The sequence below is a fragment of the Channa argus genome, chromosome 1 (assembly GCF_033026475.1).
Source record: "Channa argus isolate prfri chromosome 1, Channa argus male v1.0, whole genome shotgun sequence".
NCBI lineage: Eukaryota > Metazoa > Chordata > Actinopteri > Anabantiformes > Channidae > Channa > Channa argus.
The window spans coordinates 6,705,191-6,723,918 of NC_090197.1; the positions used below are offsets into that span (position 1 = coordinate 6,705,191).

Sequence of the window (18,728 nt, forward strand, 5' to 3'; positions counted from 1 at the left end):
AGTGGGTCCCGTTATAAGTCACTTCCTGATCTGTCCAGAGGGGGGAGACATTTAACATGTAATGTAACTCAAAAGAAAGGAAAACTCATTTAAATACGCGGTGTATCATCAATGAAACAAATGGCTTTTTAAGGACATTTGTATTAGGTTCTTGTCTCTACTTTACTATTTCATTGTTTTCTTATTATCGCAGCATTGAAATCTGGCGACGTTGTGGGATTTGTGCCAAATATCCAAACACTCCCATCTTTCACAGAGACCGAAGCAACTCGATTATTTCTCCGTGATTCTTGATCAAATCAGGATGAAGTCGTTATTTCTGTTGCTTCTCTTCTGTCACGTTTCATCACCAGGTAAGTTCACATTTCAATCTCTAAACTCTTTACTTCAGTCTGCACTTTGTCCCTGCGTCCACAGTTTTACCTCAGTTTGAAAAGACTTTAGACTTTAGGCACCGGTGGCAGTCGTCGTTAACCGGGGCCCCGACCGGGTTATGGAAGTCGTTGTCACGACTCGCATTTTCAATTTGTCCTGTGCTTTACGTCGGATGCCCTTCCTGACACAACCCTCTGCATTTATCCAGACTTGGGACTGAAACAAGAAGACACTGGCTTGTGCCCCCTTGTGGTTGCATTAGCTCCACAAAGTAACAAACATTAACATTTGGGATTTTGTAACAATGTTGTGGATCAAGTAAAAAGCAGAGGGGGAGGTTGTGAAAACTGCTTGATTTACTCTGCAGATCCAGATTCTTAATAAAAAGAGAAACAGCCGACAAATCACAGTGTGTTTTAGAGTGAGCTTATGAATTTTACATAATAATGCACTGATATTGTAATGTAGCATTTTTACTTTAATCAGTGTGAAACACTGAGCTACACCCTGAGCTGTAGTGGGCAGTCAGACCTGGTGTCATGATCCCACACACTTCCTGTCCTTGGACTTTTATTTTGTGGCCCCTTCTCCCCACTTCCTGTTCTTGTTTTTTTCCCCATCTTTACCTTCGTTGTCCCTTATTGTTTGCACCTGTTCCCCTCACTTTTTAAGCCCAGTCTTCCCCTCACTTCTGGGCCAGATCCTTGTTGTCATCTAACCCACAATAGACTCTCTGAACTTTTGAGCCTTAACTGTGTTTATTTTGGAAAATTATGTTCCCCTCTTGTTTTCAACATCCATTCTGTTATCTTATTTTCTATTAAGTTAACTCCCCTCGTGTGCTGGTCCTGTGGTTAGTTGTCTTAGTCTGTATCTGTTCTGAATCCAGTTTCTAATACCCTCCTGTTAGGAGCGACCTCTGTTTACTATTTGAGTCTCTGTCAATTAAAGCCCTTTTTAGTTCATCCCTCGCACTGTCTCCTCTCTTGGCTCCACCCTTAACCAAAACCTTGACACCTGGATTAATAGGAACTGGCACTGGAGTTGCAAACTTTCCCGGATCTGCCAAAGCATGAGATACCAACTTATCTTTTTCCTACAGGAGAAGATACTAAATGTTTGTCCTAATATGTGACAGTAGCTGCTGCAGAAAGGAGCTTCTCTAAACTAAAGTTTATCAAACTGCACCTGAGATCCACAATATCTCAAGAGCATCTCAATAGACTTGCTTTAATTTGCATAAATTATGAGGTTTCTATGCAGGTATCATTTGATGATACCATAGATGCCTTTGCTGCAAGGAAGTTCAGACGTGTACAAATTTAAATGAAAGATTTTAGTTCTACATTATAGTTTTATGTTGTCTTGGTTGCACATTTTGCCCCATTGTTACCAAATACATGTACAAAGTATTCACTGACCATAGCACCATGTCCATTTATGTTGTTTCTATTGTTTTGTTGTGTTATTATGTTATTTTAGTGTTTGTGTTTGATCAACAGTTAAACCTTTAAGGTCAGTTTCAGTATAACCTGGATGGAGCTCTGGGAACTGTATGAGTGTAAGCTCCTGACAACAATAGCAGGCTGTGAATTGTTAGATATAATATTCCAGTTGATGAGCCGTCTAAAGCTTTTTACTTAGTCATACAGTTCCCAGAGCTCCATCCAGGTTATACTGAAACTGACCTTAAAGGTTTAACTGTTGATCAAACACACAAACACTAAAATAAGATTACTCAAACAGGTGGATGAGAGAATTTTACATTTTCTAAATCTTTGACAGAATCAAAAAGTGTGACTGTAGTAGAAGTGATGAGCTCTGTGCTCAGTGTGATTGTGTGGAAATGTAAAACAGGAATCATAATCAGACTGTAGCATCTTACAGGAAGATAGTAACTATTGATTGTTCATCTTTTCAGCAGCTCTGCAGGATGGAAACACTGGTCTCATCAATGCACAAATCACCACTCACACAGGAACTGAAGGAGGAAACATCACAGTTGGATGCTCATTTTATTTCTCTGGAAGCAGGAAGTTGTTCTGTAAAGGAGACTGTACAACAGGAAACATTCTCATTGAAACAACCAGTAACAGAGCTCAGAGCGGCAGATACAGTATTGAATATAAAGAAGGATTTTTTCTATCACTCATGTATGTGAGCATCACACAGCTGAACAAGTCTGACTCAGGATTGTACAGGTGTAGTTTGGACAGAATTCTGCTCCCAGATTCGCATCATGAGTTTGAGATCATTGTCACAGAAGGTGAGTTTCTACTGAAAGTTCTGAAAATGTTCCTTCATGTCATTTTATGTTATTTTAGTGTGTGTATGTTTGTTTGTGTGTTTGATCAACAGTTAAACCGTTAAGGTCAGTTTCAGTATAACCTGGATGGAGCTCTGAGAACTGTATGAGTGTAAGCTCCTGACAACCAAAGCAGGCTGAGAATGTGAATTATTAGATATAATATTCCAGTTGATGAGGCGTCTAAAGCTTTTTATTGTTAGAACAGTCAATCGGACTCTGATAAATGTCACAAGCCAAAATGTGTTTGTTCAATAATCTGCACCAAGTAATTAAGTGCTGCCGAACGTTTTTTTTTTTGTTCCGTTTACTTTCCTCGTCCATGCACCTTGACAGAAGGTGAACATTATATAACATTGGTGATGAAACAGAAGAAAGAGCAGAGTGAGTCTGAACTCTGTCCCACTAAGGAGAAATGAAAATGAGCAGCATGGGGTTACTTTGGATGCCCCATAAATGAAGGTGGAGTTGTCCTCAAAGACTGAAACAAATGTGTGTTTCTGGCTTAAAGATGTTGACAGGATCAGTCTGACTACGTTGTTCATCACCTAAATTATGACTAAATCAGGCTGTTCCACACTTACAGTAAATCAGAGACCACATTTCTCACTGTTTTCACAATTGCTAAACCAAACAATCATCTGATTAAAGAAGAAAAACCTCTGCACATTATTCCATCATAAAAAGTTTTAATTTGATACAAAGTTACAAAGAGCTTAATCTCCACCACCTACACCAGGTAAAATTACAGCTTTTACATTATAGTTACATGATAATGTCACATTACCACAGTGTAGTTAATTTTCTAATCAGGACCCAAAAGAAGAGACGGTGAGAGGAGGTTTGAATGTGAATGATGGTTTATTAACAGTCCAAACTTGGGGATCAGGCTGAGCACTGAGGGAGAACACACAACAGGGAGAGCAATGTCCAAAGGTACTGACTTTCCATAGAAATGTTCAGGGAAAAGGAAAGTAGAGAAGATCTGGGGGACAGTGGGGAGAGCTGGGTATAAATACACGGGAGCACAGGTGAAAACAATGAGGGTTAACAAGGAGAAACCTAAAGAAACTAACTAGGAAATGGTACTGAGGGACTACAAAATAAAAGCCAGGGGCAGGAAATGAATCTAAAGAAAAGTCCAAGAACCAGGACAGATATAGGTTTTGTTATCCAGCCAATTAATAAACTACTTATAATTAGAACATATGTAATATGTTATGACTCTCCAGTGACAGAGAACCATCAGTTGGTGTTGATGTTGTGGTTGATTGATTTTGATAGAAAGACTTGAGGAGAGTGGAGATGAGTGTGTTTGAAGGAGGGACTCTGTCTTCTAGAGAAGTGACAAGTTCCTGGTTTGACAGTGAAGAAGGAAGAGAGGCAGCATTAAGTCATCAGAGCCTCAACATGGACGTTCATCACATTTTAATCTGCTTCTTCCTCTGTGAGTATTTTTATTTTCTAGACTTATTTGGATTTTCTGAATGAGCTTTTTCTCTTAGTTTTAATGGAGGTTTAGTTTAGTCACACACACATCAGCATTGCTCTGTTTGTTCTGTCTCTTCCATGTCTCAATACTATGCAGCATTAGTGCAACTTTTCTCCACTTGCTCTTCATCATAACCTAAGACTGTCACTGGGCGTCTGTCTGGACATGACTCACTTCTTAGTGAAAAATGGTGATAAATTGTGCAGCACAAACACTGTTTCAGCAGAAGTTCCTCTTTAAATTTGTCACATATTTAACTTTACTCTGTTGTATAGTAGAAGAAGTTTGTCTATGTGAAAAATATCAAAAATGTAAATTATTTTCACATCTTTATCACATAAAAAACGAAACCAGTCTGTGCTCTAGTTTCAGCGAACGAGCCCCAGCAAAACCACAACATTAACACCAACTGATGATTGTGGTGAACAGGCTCCAGGCCTTCTGTGACCCACAGGGAATAACCGGTTACAGATAATAGATGAATGGATATTGTTCTTACTGCTTTTTCCTTAGTTACTGCTTGTAATTTTGTACTTTTTTCAAACTTGGCATCTCTGTTTTAGTCTGTAACATGGGCATCATTGGTCTGCACACATTTCTTGCTCACCTCCTCACACTAACCCTGTCATCTGATGTAATCAACAAAAAACAATATGGCTCCTCACAGCTGATCTAAAAATGGATCTAAACCCAAAGCCAAGGCCCCCGAAAACCCAGTTATGACCCAGTTATTCTTGACGACTTTTACCACATTACAACAATGCTTGAAAACACACATGGAGAATTGACTGGGAATGTGTTGTATGTTAGTGCAAAGTTCAGATTGTGTAGTTTAAAGGTAAATAGTTCTTAAATCTACAGCATTTTAAAGCTGGTTTGTTAAATTTCATCAGTGATGACTCGCATGATCTCAGAGATTCAACCAAACCACTTAGTTTACTCCTTAGAGCTAAAGAGGAAACTGTTCCAGCTTTCTGTTAGTTAAAAAACGTAACCTGCGATAAACAAACAATACTATGAAATATTGGTAGCAGCTTTTTTAACTAACAGAAAGCTATGGTTCTTTAATGCAACACAAGGACATATCTCAACATCAGCTTTTCCGAGAGGACACTAGAAAATGTACGGTTTAGTCTGATGAGTCTGAACTTGGGGTTTGGTTTGGCTGCATTGTTGGTTCCAACTGCTGTGACTTTGTGAATCTGTGGTGTAATATCTGCATGTCTGGTTCCCACTGTGAAGCATGGATGAGGTGATGGTGTGGGGTGTTAGTCAGTGATTTCTTCAAGGAGTTCAGGACACCTTCAGCCAGCATGTCTACTACAACATACTGTAGGATTTGCATTTAGTGAGACCAAGATTATTCTTTCAACAGGACAATGAGCGAGCATCAGGTGACCTGGCCTCCACAATCACCTGACTTGAACCCAAATGAGATGGTTTGAGAGTAGTTGCCAACAGAGTGATGGAAACTCAACCTTTCCAGGTCCCTGTCTCTCAAAGCTGGCTGAGACACAAAGTGGCCACTTTGAAGAATCTAACATTTAAACTGATTTGCTTTGTGTTTGGATCTTAATTGTTTGATGTCAACAAAATAAACCCAAAAAATATAAAGAACAGAGACTGACTCCCAACAAAAAAGCAGTGTGGAAAATCAGCCCAATCAGACAAGTGAAATTTAAACTGTCAAGTTTAACAATCAACACAGTTTGTGTTCAGCTAATATGTAAAATGATGGACCTGCTTAAAGGGAAATTTAAAGAAGAATCTTTAGCTACGTACATTGTTTTTACTCCAGTCTGAGATTTGGATCAGTTTCTTCTGACACGAGGCTGTTGAGCAACAATCTTCCTCTACACTGTTAAAATGTTTCAGAGTTGATGCACATCTTACTCTCCTTGTTTCATTTCATAGCACATGCAGTGAGCTGCCTGTCAATGTTATTACAGGTTGCACCAGCCTATTGAATATCTGTGTGGGATATATGTAATGTGTACAGGACACAATTATTGAAAGAAGAACAAACAGACCAGCCCTCTCACACTGAGGCAGACTGACCCACTAGGAGAATTCATGAGCTTCCTAGGTTGTAATTCACAAGCTACTACACTAAACCAATTAATAACTGTGATAGATAAAAATGGTCACTGTAATGTTGACAAGCTTGAATGAAATCAACACATCTGTTGAGGAACATGTGATAATAACTGATTAGGAAAAGAAATCAAACCACAAATAGTGATCACATGAACACAATGACAGACTGAATGACTGAAGGGAAACAAAATGATCAACATCACTCAGTTACAACAGACTCAAACAGGTTGATGAGAGAATTTTACATTTTCTAAATCTTCATTGACAGAATCAAAAAGTGTGTCTGTAGTAGAAGTGATGAGCTCTGTGCTCAGTGTGACTGTGTGGAACATTTAGACATTTACATTTAGTCATTTAGCAGGCGCTTTTATCCAAAGCGACTTACAAGTGAGGTACAAGGCAGCAAAAATCTAAGTCAAGGAGAAAACATCAAAGCAAAGTCCTATCAGAAAAGTGTTCACAGTTCACGAGATACAAGTGCAAGAGAGCAGAAAGGTTTTTTTTTGTTGTTTTTTTTTTCTTTTTTTTAATTGTTTTTTTTTAAAGATTTAAGTGCATAGGAAGATGCGGAAGAGTTCAGTTTTCAGCAGTTTTTTGAATATTGGGAGAGAATCAGCTGAGCGTGCAGCGTTTGGTAGCTCGTTCGTGTCATCAGCGTAGCAGTGATAGGAAAGACCATGTGAGTGAATGATGGCACCTAGGGATGAAGTATAGATAGAAAAGAGGAGAGGACCAAGAACTAAGCCCTGCGGCACACCGGTAGAGAGGCTATGAGAGTTAGAAAGATGCCCCTGCCAGGATACCTTGAAGCTTCGTCCTGATAGGTAAAAACAAAGCCAGTCTAGAGTTGATCCAGAGATGCCCAAGTCAGAGAGTGTGGACAAGAGTATCTGATGGTTCACAGTGTCAAAGGCTGATGATAGATCAAGTAGAATTAAGACAGATGATTGACCTGTGGCTTTTGCAGCTCGAAGATATTCCACAACAGTCAGGAGTGCCGTTTCCGTGGAATGACCCCTCTTGAAGCCAGACTGGTTGACATCGAGGAGGTTATTCTTGGAAAGGAAGTCTGAGAGTTGGTTGAAGACTGCTCGTTCCATAGTCTTGGCCAGAAAAAGGAAGGAGGGAGACAGGTCTGTAGTTCTCCACTACAGAGGGATCAAGAGAAGGCTTCTTGAGCAGTGGGTTAATCAAGGCCTGCTTGAAAGAGGTTGGAAAAGTCCCTGTTTTGAGAGATGTGTTGATGACTTGTGTAATAGCTGGCATGAGTGCAGGTGCAACTGCTTGAAGAAGAGTGGAAGGGATTGGATCCAGAGTGCAGGTGGTCGGATGATTAGAGAGGAGGAGGGTGGATACGTCAACCTCAGTCAGAATTGCAAATGATGAGAGCAATGCAGTGTTGGAAGAGGTTAGATGGATGTCATCATCTGGAGGAGAGAACTGTGAGCTGATGGCTGCCACCTTGTTGGTAAAAAAGTTGGCAAAGTTGTCAGCAGTGAGAGAGGTAGATGGCGGTGGTGAAGGTGGGTAGATGAGTGATTTAAAAGTGGAGAACAGCTTTCTCGTGTCCGTGGTGTTGCTGAGCTTCTCCTGGTAGTAATTGATCTTTGCCCTGGTGACACTGTGAGAAAAAGGTCCAAGCAGATTCTGATACTCAGCAAGGGCAGATGGAGTCTTGGATTTGCGCCACTTCCTCTCAGCACTCCTGAGCGTGGTGCGTTGTTCACGGATCCCGTCAGTGAGCCACGGATTAGAAGGTGAGAGACGGGCGGGTCTCGAAGACATAGGACAGAGACAATCCAGACATGATGAAAGTGTATTGCAAAGACTGTCTGTGGCTGCATCTGCATCGCAGATGGAGAGGTCCTGTGTTGGGGGCAGAGTTGCGGAGACCAGCTAGGAGAATCGATCCGGGTTGGGAGACCTGAGGTTGCACCGGAATGTTACAAGTGTGGGAGGAGATTGCGAAGGTCTCGGGATAAGGACTGTGAGTTGAATGAAGAAATGATCCGATACATGCAGAGGAGTGACCAAGATGTTGTCTGTGGTGCAGTTCCGGGTGAGAATGAGGTCGAGGTTGTTGCCAGCTTTGTGGGTCGGAGGAGTGGAGACCAGACTCAGGTCAAATGTGTTTACAAGAGCAAACACATCAGCCGCCTGTGGTTTCTCCGGGTGAATGTTCAGGTCTCCCATGACGATGAGAGGAGTGCCATCTTGTGGGAAGTGGGACAGCAACATGTCCAGTTCATCGCAGAAGTTCCCCAGTATCACAATCACCATGACTGCAATCGGTGCCGTGATCCTAACGGCATGATATTCCAGAGAAGACAGATTGCTGAGTGGTGCTGTCGAGGAAAACTTCCAGGTGTCATTGATGAGGAGTCCAGTCCCACCCCCCCGGCCTGATGAGCGAGGAGTGTGAGAGAATGAAAAATTGGTGGAGAGTGCAGCTGGGGTGGGTGTGTTCTGTGGCATGATCCAGGTTTCTGTAAGTGCAAGCAGGTGAACAGCTGAGTGTGTAGCAAAAGCTGGAATGAAGTCGGCCTTGTTCACGGCAGACTGGCAGTTCCACAGGGCAAGAGAAAAAGAGGCTGGTGGCAAAGTGGTCTGGGTGAGAGTGCGCAGGTGAGAAACATGTCGTCCCCTAGTAGGGCGCCATGTCCTACGTCTGCGAAGGAGAACAGGGATCTGCTGAAAACACATAGTAAAACAAAGAAAAGGCTTTTCTGGGTAGAAAGGGTTAATGTGAAGCAAAGTAGAGAAATAGAAGTAGAAGAAGTTTGAAATAAACTACCTAGTGTCCTCGTTCGGTGGACTCACGCAGGTAGACTCGCTTGTCTTTACACCGTCGGTCTTCACACAAGGAGGGCTGAACAAGGGCTGATGCTCCAGCCCAACAGGTGCCTTAAATATGGTCTTAATTGGCTACAGCCGAAACCGCCCCCTCGTTGAAACCAACCTACCTCTTGTGCCTTTGTTAGGTCAAAGGTGTGAACGCTTGGTGATTACTAAGCTGAAACTACCACCAACAACAGACCAAATATCCACTTCACCAGAAGAGCAAAACTTTCTACCTACAGTTCTTAACTATTACAAAAAACCAGACTAAATCAGCAGACTCAAGAAAAATGACAGAAACTCAGCTACCTCTGAAACCAACAAACAAATTTCAAACAGTACTTACTAGTTGAGTATATCTCCTGTCCGAGCTTGGTGCTTGTGGAAATGTAAAACAGGAATCATCATCAGACTGTAGCATCTTACAGGAAGATAGTAACTATTGATTGTTCATCTTTTCAACAGCTCTGCAGGATGGAAACACGGGTCTCACCAATGCACAAATCACCCCTCATACAGGAACTGAAGGAGGAAACATCACAGTTGGATGCTCATTTTCTTTGTCTGGAAGCAGGAAGTTGTTCTGTAAAGGAGACTGTACAACAGGAAACATTCTCACTGAAACAACCAGTAACAGAGCTCAGAGCAGCAGATACAGTATTGAATATAAAGAAGGATCTTTACCATCACCAACACTCATGTATGTGAGCATCACACAGCTGAACAAGTCTGACTCAGGATTGTACAGGTGTAGTTTGGACAGAATTCTGCCCAAATATTCAGATGATGTGTTTGAGATCATTGTCACAGAAGGTGAGTTTCTACTGAAAGTTCTGAAAATGTTCCTTCATGTCTGTGAAGCTGTGAGAAAACTGACTGTTCTCTGACAGCTTCTCATGTTACAAATCAGCAGGTAAAATAAGTGCTGCATCTTTTCATCATTAACAGTAAAAACAAGCTAAACAACTAACAGCTAATGTTCTACATGAATCAGCACAAGAGCAGGTGTTACCACTTCCAATCTCCTGTTAGTGGCTTATTCAGAAACATTGGTACATTTGCTGAACCTCTGTCAACATGTGTGGATGATCAAAAACTAGAACTTCACTAACACAACCACACACCAAGCAAACACAACACAAAATGTAACAAGCAGCTAAAAAGAATGATTTACTCATCTACCAGCAAGAACTAGTCAGCTCCACATCCATCTTGTTTCCTTTTCTCTCTTTTAGCTCTCACTAACCAGTAACAGCCAGTCTGATGTTCTTCTCTGCACAGTCTCCTCAAACGTTGTTTTCTTGCTGCATCTGTGATGTTTAGTGAACACCTATGGATGTACTCCATGAATGGATGTATTACAAGAATACTGAGCTACAGTAATCTCACAATTGAGGCCTGTTGTCAGGACGACAGAAAAGCAGTTCATCTTATTAACATCATGAGGAAAACAGCATCTCCTCTGGATCATTATCTGATTGTTTCATTGTTCACAGCTTCAACCTCTTCACCACCAAGCACAGCTCTCCAACCTTCAACATCGCATACATTCCCTTAATCATCATCATCTTCCTTTGAAACCTACAAACAGCCTGAAACAGGATCATCAGGTACATTTAAAGTTCCCTCTATAATAAACATAGTGTTACTCAGCACAGAAACATGAACATGACCCTCAGTGACAGTTGCTGTAGACCTGATACAATGATGCACTAAAGAAAGTAAAAAGTAAAAATGCTACACTACAATATCAGTGCATTATTATGTGATCTTTAAAATTCACAAGATCACCAAGTGGTGCTGAACTGCTGTTTATTAGAGAGGATACGAAGATGAGTAACAGCAATGACCAGTGAGATATGGAGTCAAAACATGCTCAGTTGACCATGGACCACAGGGTCAGTGGGTTGATTCCTGCTCCCGGCTACATGTCGAAGTGTCCTTGGGCAAGACACTAAACCCCCAAGTTTCTCCCGGTGGGTCAGGTGAACACCTTGCATGGCAGCCACTGCCATCGGTGTGTGTGTGTGTGTGTGAATGGGTGAATGGGAATCAACATTGTAAAGTGCTTTGGATAAAAGCGCTATATAAGTGACTATTTACCATTTATTTACCATAATCACATGACTTGGTAAAACAAACGTGTGCATGATTAAAGCATAGACATAACGTGGTAAATCCTCTTCTTAGATTGACCTGGTTACAAGAGCTCGTGATAATCTAGATTCTTTAGGGACATATAACAATACTCATAATCCTTAGTCACACACGCGTCGGCAACAGAGAGTCAATAAGAAGCAGTTACTCACAAAACCAGAGTAGCAGCAGAGGCAGGTCAGAAAAACGTAGCGTGATCTGAACCGTAGACAGTAATGAGGATTTCAATGAAGGCCGGAAAGTCACAGATGATCTGGCAGCTTGGTGAGAGGACTGAGGACGTATATAAGCAGAGTGGTGAGAGCAGGTGAAACTGATTACTGGTGGTTGGTTAAACAGGGAAAATGTGACGGGACCAGGAACAGGAAGTGGTGGTTTTTCTTTGACTGTGGTTTGATTTGCATTTTTTGCTAAAGCCTTTGTTTAAAAAGGAGGAAGAAATTGACATTAAATGATTCAGACTGAATATACAGCTGAGGAGAACTGGAAGTGAGCTGTCAGTTTAGATGTGACCTCCACCTGCCCCCCTCCCATGAGCAATGCTGAGCAGTCCTACACACTTAGAGGAGACAAACTTTGAAGCAGCAACTACTTTGTTCTTTGCATTTATCCATTTATACTTACAAGCACATTTAGATTTGCAAGTTTGCTGAAGACGTTAAATCTGTTGGATTTGTTCATTCACCCATTTGTTAGATTTTATTTTGTGTGAGAGTTGAAGTTTAAAGGCTACAGAGGGAGTTTATCTAGTGTCTGACCTGCCAGGCTCAGAGGAGGGAATAGATAACAGATAGTTAGAAAGACATTGAAGCTTTCAGGTAGAAATCCCAGACATAGAAGTGATATCATCATAATGTCATTGTGACAGTGGTTTGTGGATATAATGTAAAACATGTTTAAATTATGTGAGATAATTTGAGATACGTGATATAACAATCAAACATTGTGGTCTCTAAAGTCTTATTTATTAGTTTGAGATTAAAGTCTTTGATATTTGTGTATTTGTTAGTAGAAATCCTTCATCCTCTCTCCTCTTTCTCACTCACCTTCTGTGTCTCTTGTTCAGTTTCCCTCCTGGTTCCTTTGGTTCCTGTACTTGTGGTGGTGGTGGTTGTAGTTGTGTTAGTTGTTGTTGGGCTGCTCCTCTGCAAAAAGAAGACAAACGACTCTGATGGTGAGTTATCTCATGACATCAGTGGAAACACAAAAGACATTAAGCACTTTTGTTTGTTCTCCACTAAAATTCAGAGACAAATATACGTTTTACTGCATCACATTTGTCTGATAGTTAGAGTTATTTAGTTCTAGATGCAGATTGTAATGTAAAATACCCTGTTAGTACATAAAGTGGTAAAAATCAGCTCCATCTTTTAGCAGCTGCACTATTAGTGATGTGGACATGTCATCAGTAAGAACCATCCAATAATATGATGTTCTATTACATTACATGTTATATTTGGACAAATAAACTGCTGCTTATACTTCTATACTATTACTTAAAGTTTCTGATGCAGGACTTTCACTTGTAATATTGTAGTTTTACTCAGTAGCAATGATACATTTACTTTTTACTTCTTCCACCACTGCTCAGTGATGCCATAAACATGGTGATGATCAATAAAATGTTTTCTTTATAATCACATAAGTCAAAGTTAAAATTTGAAGAAGTAGCTCATAAATAACTCATTTAAATGTGTCTGTTCCACAGGTTTGAACATGAGCGGAATCTCAGACCAAACCAACATGGAGGTGATTTTAAAGCTTTTTTCCTCTGTTTCTTCTCACTGTCAGCTCTTAGGACATTTTCTAAATGAATCATATAATCCATGATCCCCACTCAGAGGTTCAAACCAACACTGAATCTTCTCTACTCACTGTTAGTGTCTGTCAGTCTGTAACCTGGATTATTTCCAGCTGAAGCCAAAACATCAGATTATTCATTAGTCTCATGTCCCATCGACTGGGGGTGAACGTAAAGGCTTCACCCCCACCTGCTATTGAATAATCAAAACGTTCCATTTTCTTTTCTTGCTTTCAAGAAGACAGAAGAGAATCTGGACTTTTTGTAAAGATGGATTCAGAGAACTCTAAACAACTTAATGTTGTAGATATGTTTAAATGACAAACTATTGTTATTATTATTACTGTTGTTCTTTTCTGTATTTTCATGACTTGGTTGTGTTATTAATTTTTCCTGTTATTTCTGTCTCCCTCCAGTTGATACAAAAAGTCTTCTAATGTGTTATTAAAGCCCATGAAGAGACGTAGCAGGCAGCTGTTTTTAGCTGTGGAAGTTCCCACTTTCTAAGAGCTCGACTAAAGTTCAGTTCACACAATTTAAAATAGTTCACGTCACAACCTAGAAAACTTCATTTCTGTGAGACACTTGTGTCATTGGTGGGTCAGAAGTTGTTAGTTGCAGCGTCTGTGATTCAGTTTGGCTCTTATGAAACACAAATGACCTACGTTTTTTATGGTCTCACATCCCAAACATCAAATACAGACAGATTGAACTATGGCAGAGATGTAGGATGAAAGAAAACCAGTGTTCAGTCACAGTTTTCTTCCTTGTTGAAATATTCTCCCCTAAATCAAAGTGAACAGAGTCTAATCTCACCCCTCACACTGACACTAAGCTCACTGGCAAATGAAGCATGTTTCAGCTCCTGTTTTCACAGGTTTCCTCATACGTGAGCTGATCCCACACTGAAATCTAGCAGAGTTTCTCCCGTGAGGACAGTTCTGACTCTCTGATCTACCTGATCTATGTTCAGCACCAAACAGACAAAACATAGTGATTATAGGAGAAAAACACAGTTTGAGGGACAAACATCTGTCTCTGGGCCTTAATTGTTCCTGTTTAAAACATCACCTGTACAAATATATTGACAGCTCCTGTTTTCACAGATTTCAGCTGTTCTGTCATTTCCTGTCACATCTGTAAACTTCCTGTTGTTTTTCTTTGTTCCTTCAGTTTTTCGACTATGAGAACTGTCAACCAGCCTCCACAGGCCAAGACTCCACCTACCAGAGCCTCAATCCAGTAACCAGGGACCAGGGCCAGATCTACTGTTCACTCACACAGAAACACTAGTGATACTGTCTGAGTTCTGTTTCTGTGCAGCTTCATGCTCTGGTGTCACAGTATGAATATGAGGGAGCTCCAATTTAAGATCCAAGTTATTATGACTTCCTGGATGAATCGCTGTGGTCTTGGACTAATTTGGAATTTTAGTCACTTCTGGGAAGGTTTACTATTGTTCCAAGGCTTCTCTTTTTAACATAAATATTATATTTGCTCATTAGAAAGTCAAGTTTGTAAATGTGTCTTTTTAAGGGCTTCAATGCTTAATTTAGTCTTTAGTCAATTTTAAAACTTTTTAAATTCAATAATGTCCAGAGAAATCAGCTCTAGTGTCCACACTTCATATATGAAACAGGCTTTGGAGAGAGAGGACACATGGACGATCAAGAAACTGCAGGTGTCTCTCTTTGTGAGTCTGTTAGACAGAAGAGGAACAGAAAATGAAACTTTAATTTAAAAAAGAAATAAAAAAACACAAAAACATCTCCATCATTCAGAGATGAGCACCGTGTTTATTATCTCTGAAAATGTCATTGTGATTTGCTTATGAGAAAGGACTGTGTTCCAGAAATAAATAAGTTGGACCAACAAAAAATCTCGTTAACAAAATCATAAATTCGTTTAAGGTTCTGTTTTTTGTTGGTTTGTATTTACATTAAGCTGTTTATCATTTAACAAAACACGAAAAATTAATTGAACTATAACTGTGAAAAATGAAAGGGAAAAAATTCACTTGTTAAACAGCAAAACCACCTCAGAAAAATCTAGTATAAGTATCTGTATTTTTACAATATGTGAGTTTAAAATACCATGTAAGGCACAATTATCCTTAATCAATAGATATTCTACATTTTCTGAAAAGAAAACTACAATATATTCATCTACATCAACAATTAAAGCTTGTGAAAGAAGAGACAGGGACACCTACAGAAAGAGACAGAGAGACGGAGACAGAGAAGGAGAAAGACAACTACGGGAGAGAGAACACACAAAGTTAATGTCGTACAGTGGTGACAAACAAATGTGGGGTAAGAGGAGAGAAGAGAGGGAAGAGAGGAGGAAAGGAGCTCAGTGCATTGGGGGGTGGGTCCCCCAGCAGTCTAACAATGTGCAACGTTTGGAGAAAAATGGGGGGAAAACATGGAAACATGAAATGTATTTCTACTAGAAGGACTTTCTAAGTAATTGATTGACAAAATGAAGCTCTTTGAAACTTTAAGCTCTATCTGTCTGGGAAACACCAGGCACTGCTCATCAGGTGGTGGATGCCATACACCATGTGGGGGCAGCATCATCCTGTGGGTGGGCTTCTCAATAGGAGGCACACAGCCAAGATCATGTTGTAGTAGCTTCAGGACATGTCTCTGATTGTCCTTAATTGGCTGCAATTACTGCTGAAGGCTTTTCCACAAGGTCCAGAATAAATAATACTCCTGTACTATAAATGACAGATTTCACTTTACAGTCTGAAGACCTCTGGTCTAAGTGTCTCATGAACAGCCATGACATTTATTATGGGTATGTTAATAAAAACAATATTTGGTTATGAATAGAGCTCTGGAGACTACATGACTTTAAGTTATAGGATATATAGTTATCTGCCGGGTGGAGGTAAAAATACCTTCACAGAACAAAATATATGAGGTCAATACCTCAGTCAGCTGATTAAAGTCATCACCACAGTCATTAAAAAACAAGTCCCAGTCTGTCGGCTCTAAACATCCTGTTAGTGCTTCGACTGCATCTTTATTCCAGACTTTATGTTTTTTTTGATGGGTTCACCAGTTTTCAGTTGAGATAACAAAATAACATTATGTTCAGAAAGGCCAAGGGGTGGAAATGATTTTGAAGTGTTCGCATTAAGGATGTTGCCGAAGCACAAGTCCAGTGGTTTCTCTTTTCTGGTGGGGGTTGGGACATATTGTTCCAAATTGGACAGATGTGGAGCGATGTCACACTTATTAAAATTCCCCAGTATGAACACAGGCTGATCTCCAGTCTGACTGACAGCTCTATTGTAACTGTCCACGATGTGCTCGGCTCAGGCCCTGGTACATGCACTAAAATCCCGGTAATGTGAGAGACCTCTCTGGGTAAATATGTGGTCTGAAGGATACAGTCATTACTTCACAGTGTTTCCAGCACTGTGATGTTTGCTGCCAGACAGATTCTGCCCCCAATCGACTTCCCTGTTGTTGCAGTGTCTATGTCAAAACGAATGAAGTTAAATCCATCAAGCTGCACGTCCACATCCTCAGAAAGCCAAGTCCCTGTGAAGCAGAACAGGCTGGTTTGCCGATAGTCCACATCCGACTTCACGAGTGTGGAAAGTTCCTCACTTTGTTCCGTAGCGATCGGACATTTGACAGCGTGATGTAGCCGGTTGCCCCTTCGCCTCAGTCTGTTCCGTATCCCTCCTCTGGAGCCTCTTTTCCTTCTTCTTCGCCTGTATCCCCGAAGTAACTCCAACGGTATCATCTAGTTCAGGGATGTCAAACTCATTTTAGCTCAGCGGCGACATGGAGGAAAATCTATTCCCAAGTGGGCCGGACCGGTGAAATCTTCGGATTGTTTTAATACGATCAACAAAAAAGATAAAGCTGGAGCCTGAGGACAGTGTGTCCAAAATAGTAGAAGCACAACATCACTATTAATCATAAAACACCTCAAGTTTATTTGAAAAATTGTAAAGAAAAAGAACATAGAAACACACAAAGCCTCAGTGATTCACAGAAGTATATCACGGTGTCTCATGCAGCACTTTAAGTTGGGTTGCATAGTGTATTTGACTCCTGTTACTTGGCATGTTTTAGTTTTCACCAGCGCATCAATATCAGGCGTCACATCCTGAGTGGCAGCCAACTTCAGGATGTGATTCACGTGCTTGTGCGTGAGCCTTGAGCGAAGCTTTGTTTTATTTATGCTCATTACAGAGAAAACTTGCTCACAGAGATATGTGGTTCCAAACATGCACAACAGTTTTGCAGCTAGTGTTGTCAAGTTGTGGTAACAAGGCAAGAGATTCTGATAAAATGTGTCCAAGTCAGCTTCAAATCCGAGTCACACTGCAAGTCTGTTATTTCAAGTTGGATGCTGACGGGCAGATCAGAGGGATTCGCGGTGAATGGCGAGCAACAAACTTTGAAGTCTTTCTCCAGTTCACCAAAAATCTGAAGTCCCGTTATTTTATCTTTGAACCGCTTCATGTTGGGTCGTGCACACAGTTTTCAGACAGGGGAAGTGAGCTGCATCACCACCGGCGAGTTGCGTCTCCCACACTGACAGCTTCAACTTGAAAGAACGTTTGTCATGATACTGCGTGACAACTTTGTTGCGCCCTTGCAGCTGTTTGTTCAAGTTATTCAGCTGCTCTGTAACATCCACCATAAATGCAAGGTCCTGTATCCACTCTGCGGAATGAAATTCTAACACTGGTTTGTCCTTTTCTTCCATGAACTGTTCAATTTCTTCTCGTAAATCAAAGAAACGCCTCAGCACAGCACCTCGGCTTAACCATCTTGCCTCAGTGTGGTATGACAGGCCATAGATGTGGTCTTTGTCTGTGAGAAGGCCGTCAAACTGACGGTGATTCAGGCTTCTGGATCGGATGAAAGTAACAGTTTGGATGACACCTTCATGACGTTGTCCATCTTTAATGACTTGCAACACAAAGCCTCCTGGTGCAAAATACAGTGAAAAGTCCAAAATTCACGTCCTCCATTTGCAGATTGCACTTTCTCTCTGCACTTTGTCACAACGCCTGGTTTTGAACACCAGTCCACTCCGACCCTGTCCAGCGCACCGACGACTGTGGTGAAAATATCAGCTGATGTCGTTGTATCTGTCATCGGCACCAACTCCACGAAATCCTCGGTGACGGTCAATGTGTCATCAACTCCGCGGATGAAAATGGCTGGTTGTGCAACATCTGTAATGTCCGTGCTTTCATCAATTGCAACTGAAAACGCAATAAATGACTTTACTTCTCGCTTCAACTGACTGTCCAGATCCACTGAAAGATCGGAAATCCTGTCTGCAACTGTGTTTCTTGTCAGGCTGATATTTGCAAAAGCCTGGAGCTTTTCAGGGCTCACAATCTCCGCTGCCTTCATCATGCATGTTTTTACAAATTCACCCTCACTAAATGGTTTGGAAGCCTGCGATTTCATTAGCAAACAGGTATCTAACTTTCACTGCAGCGTCACTGATGTCTCGGCTGTGACTCAACACAGAGTCTGTTTCTTCAGACCCGCCAAAAGTTCATTCACCACCTAGAATCCAAGTTATTCTGACTTCGTGGATGAATCGCGGTGGTCTTGGACTAATTTGGAGTTTTAGTCACTTCTGGGAAGGTTTACTATTGTTCCAAGGCTTCTCAC

The 18,728-nt window shown here is 41.0% G+C and overlaps 2 protein-coding genes across 2 annotated transcripts; one reads left to right on the forward strand and one right to left on the reverse strand.

Annotated features, from left to right (window-relative positions):
• Positions 1-76: 76 nt before the first annotated feature.
• Positions 77-14,426, forward strand: LOC137101050 (polymeric immunoglobulin receptor-like). The gene is made up of 6 exons (XM_067478923.1): positions 77-353; positions 2,297-2,641; positions 9,573-9,920; positions 10,604-10,717; positions 12,331-12,438; positions 12,973-14,426. Exons 1-4 carry the CDS (start codon positions 305-307, stop codon positions 10,663-10,665), a joined length of 804 nt encoding a protein of 267 aa, XP_067335024.1. The 5' UTR covers positions 77-304; the 3' UTR covers positions 10,666-10,717; positions 12,331-12,438; positions 12,973-14,426.
• Positions 14,427-14,617: 191 nt separating this feature from the next.
• LOC137100966 (general transcription factor II-I repeat domain-containing protein 2-like) lies at positions 14,618-18,537 on the reverse strand. Its single transcript, XM_067478713.1, is given in 2 exon segments — positions 14,618-17,981; positions 17,984-18,537. Coding segments are annotated over 2 exon segments (981 nt in total). The 5' UTR covers positions 18,519-18,537; the 3' UTR covers positions 14,618-17,535.
• Positions 18,538-18,728: the final 191 nt, after the last annotated feature.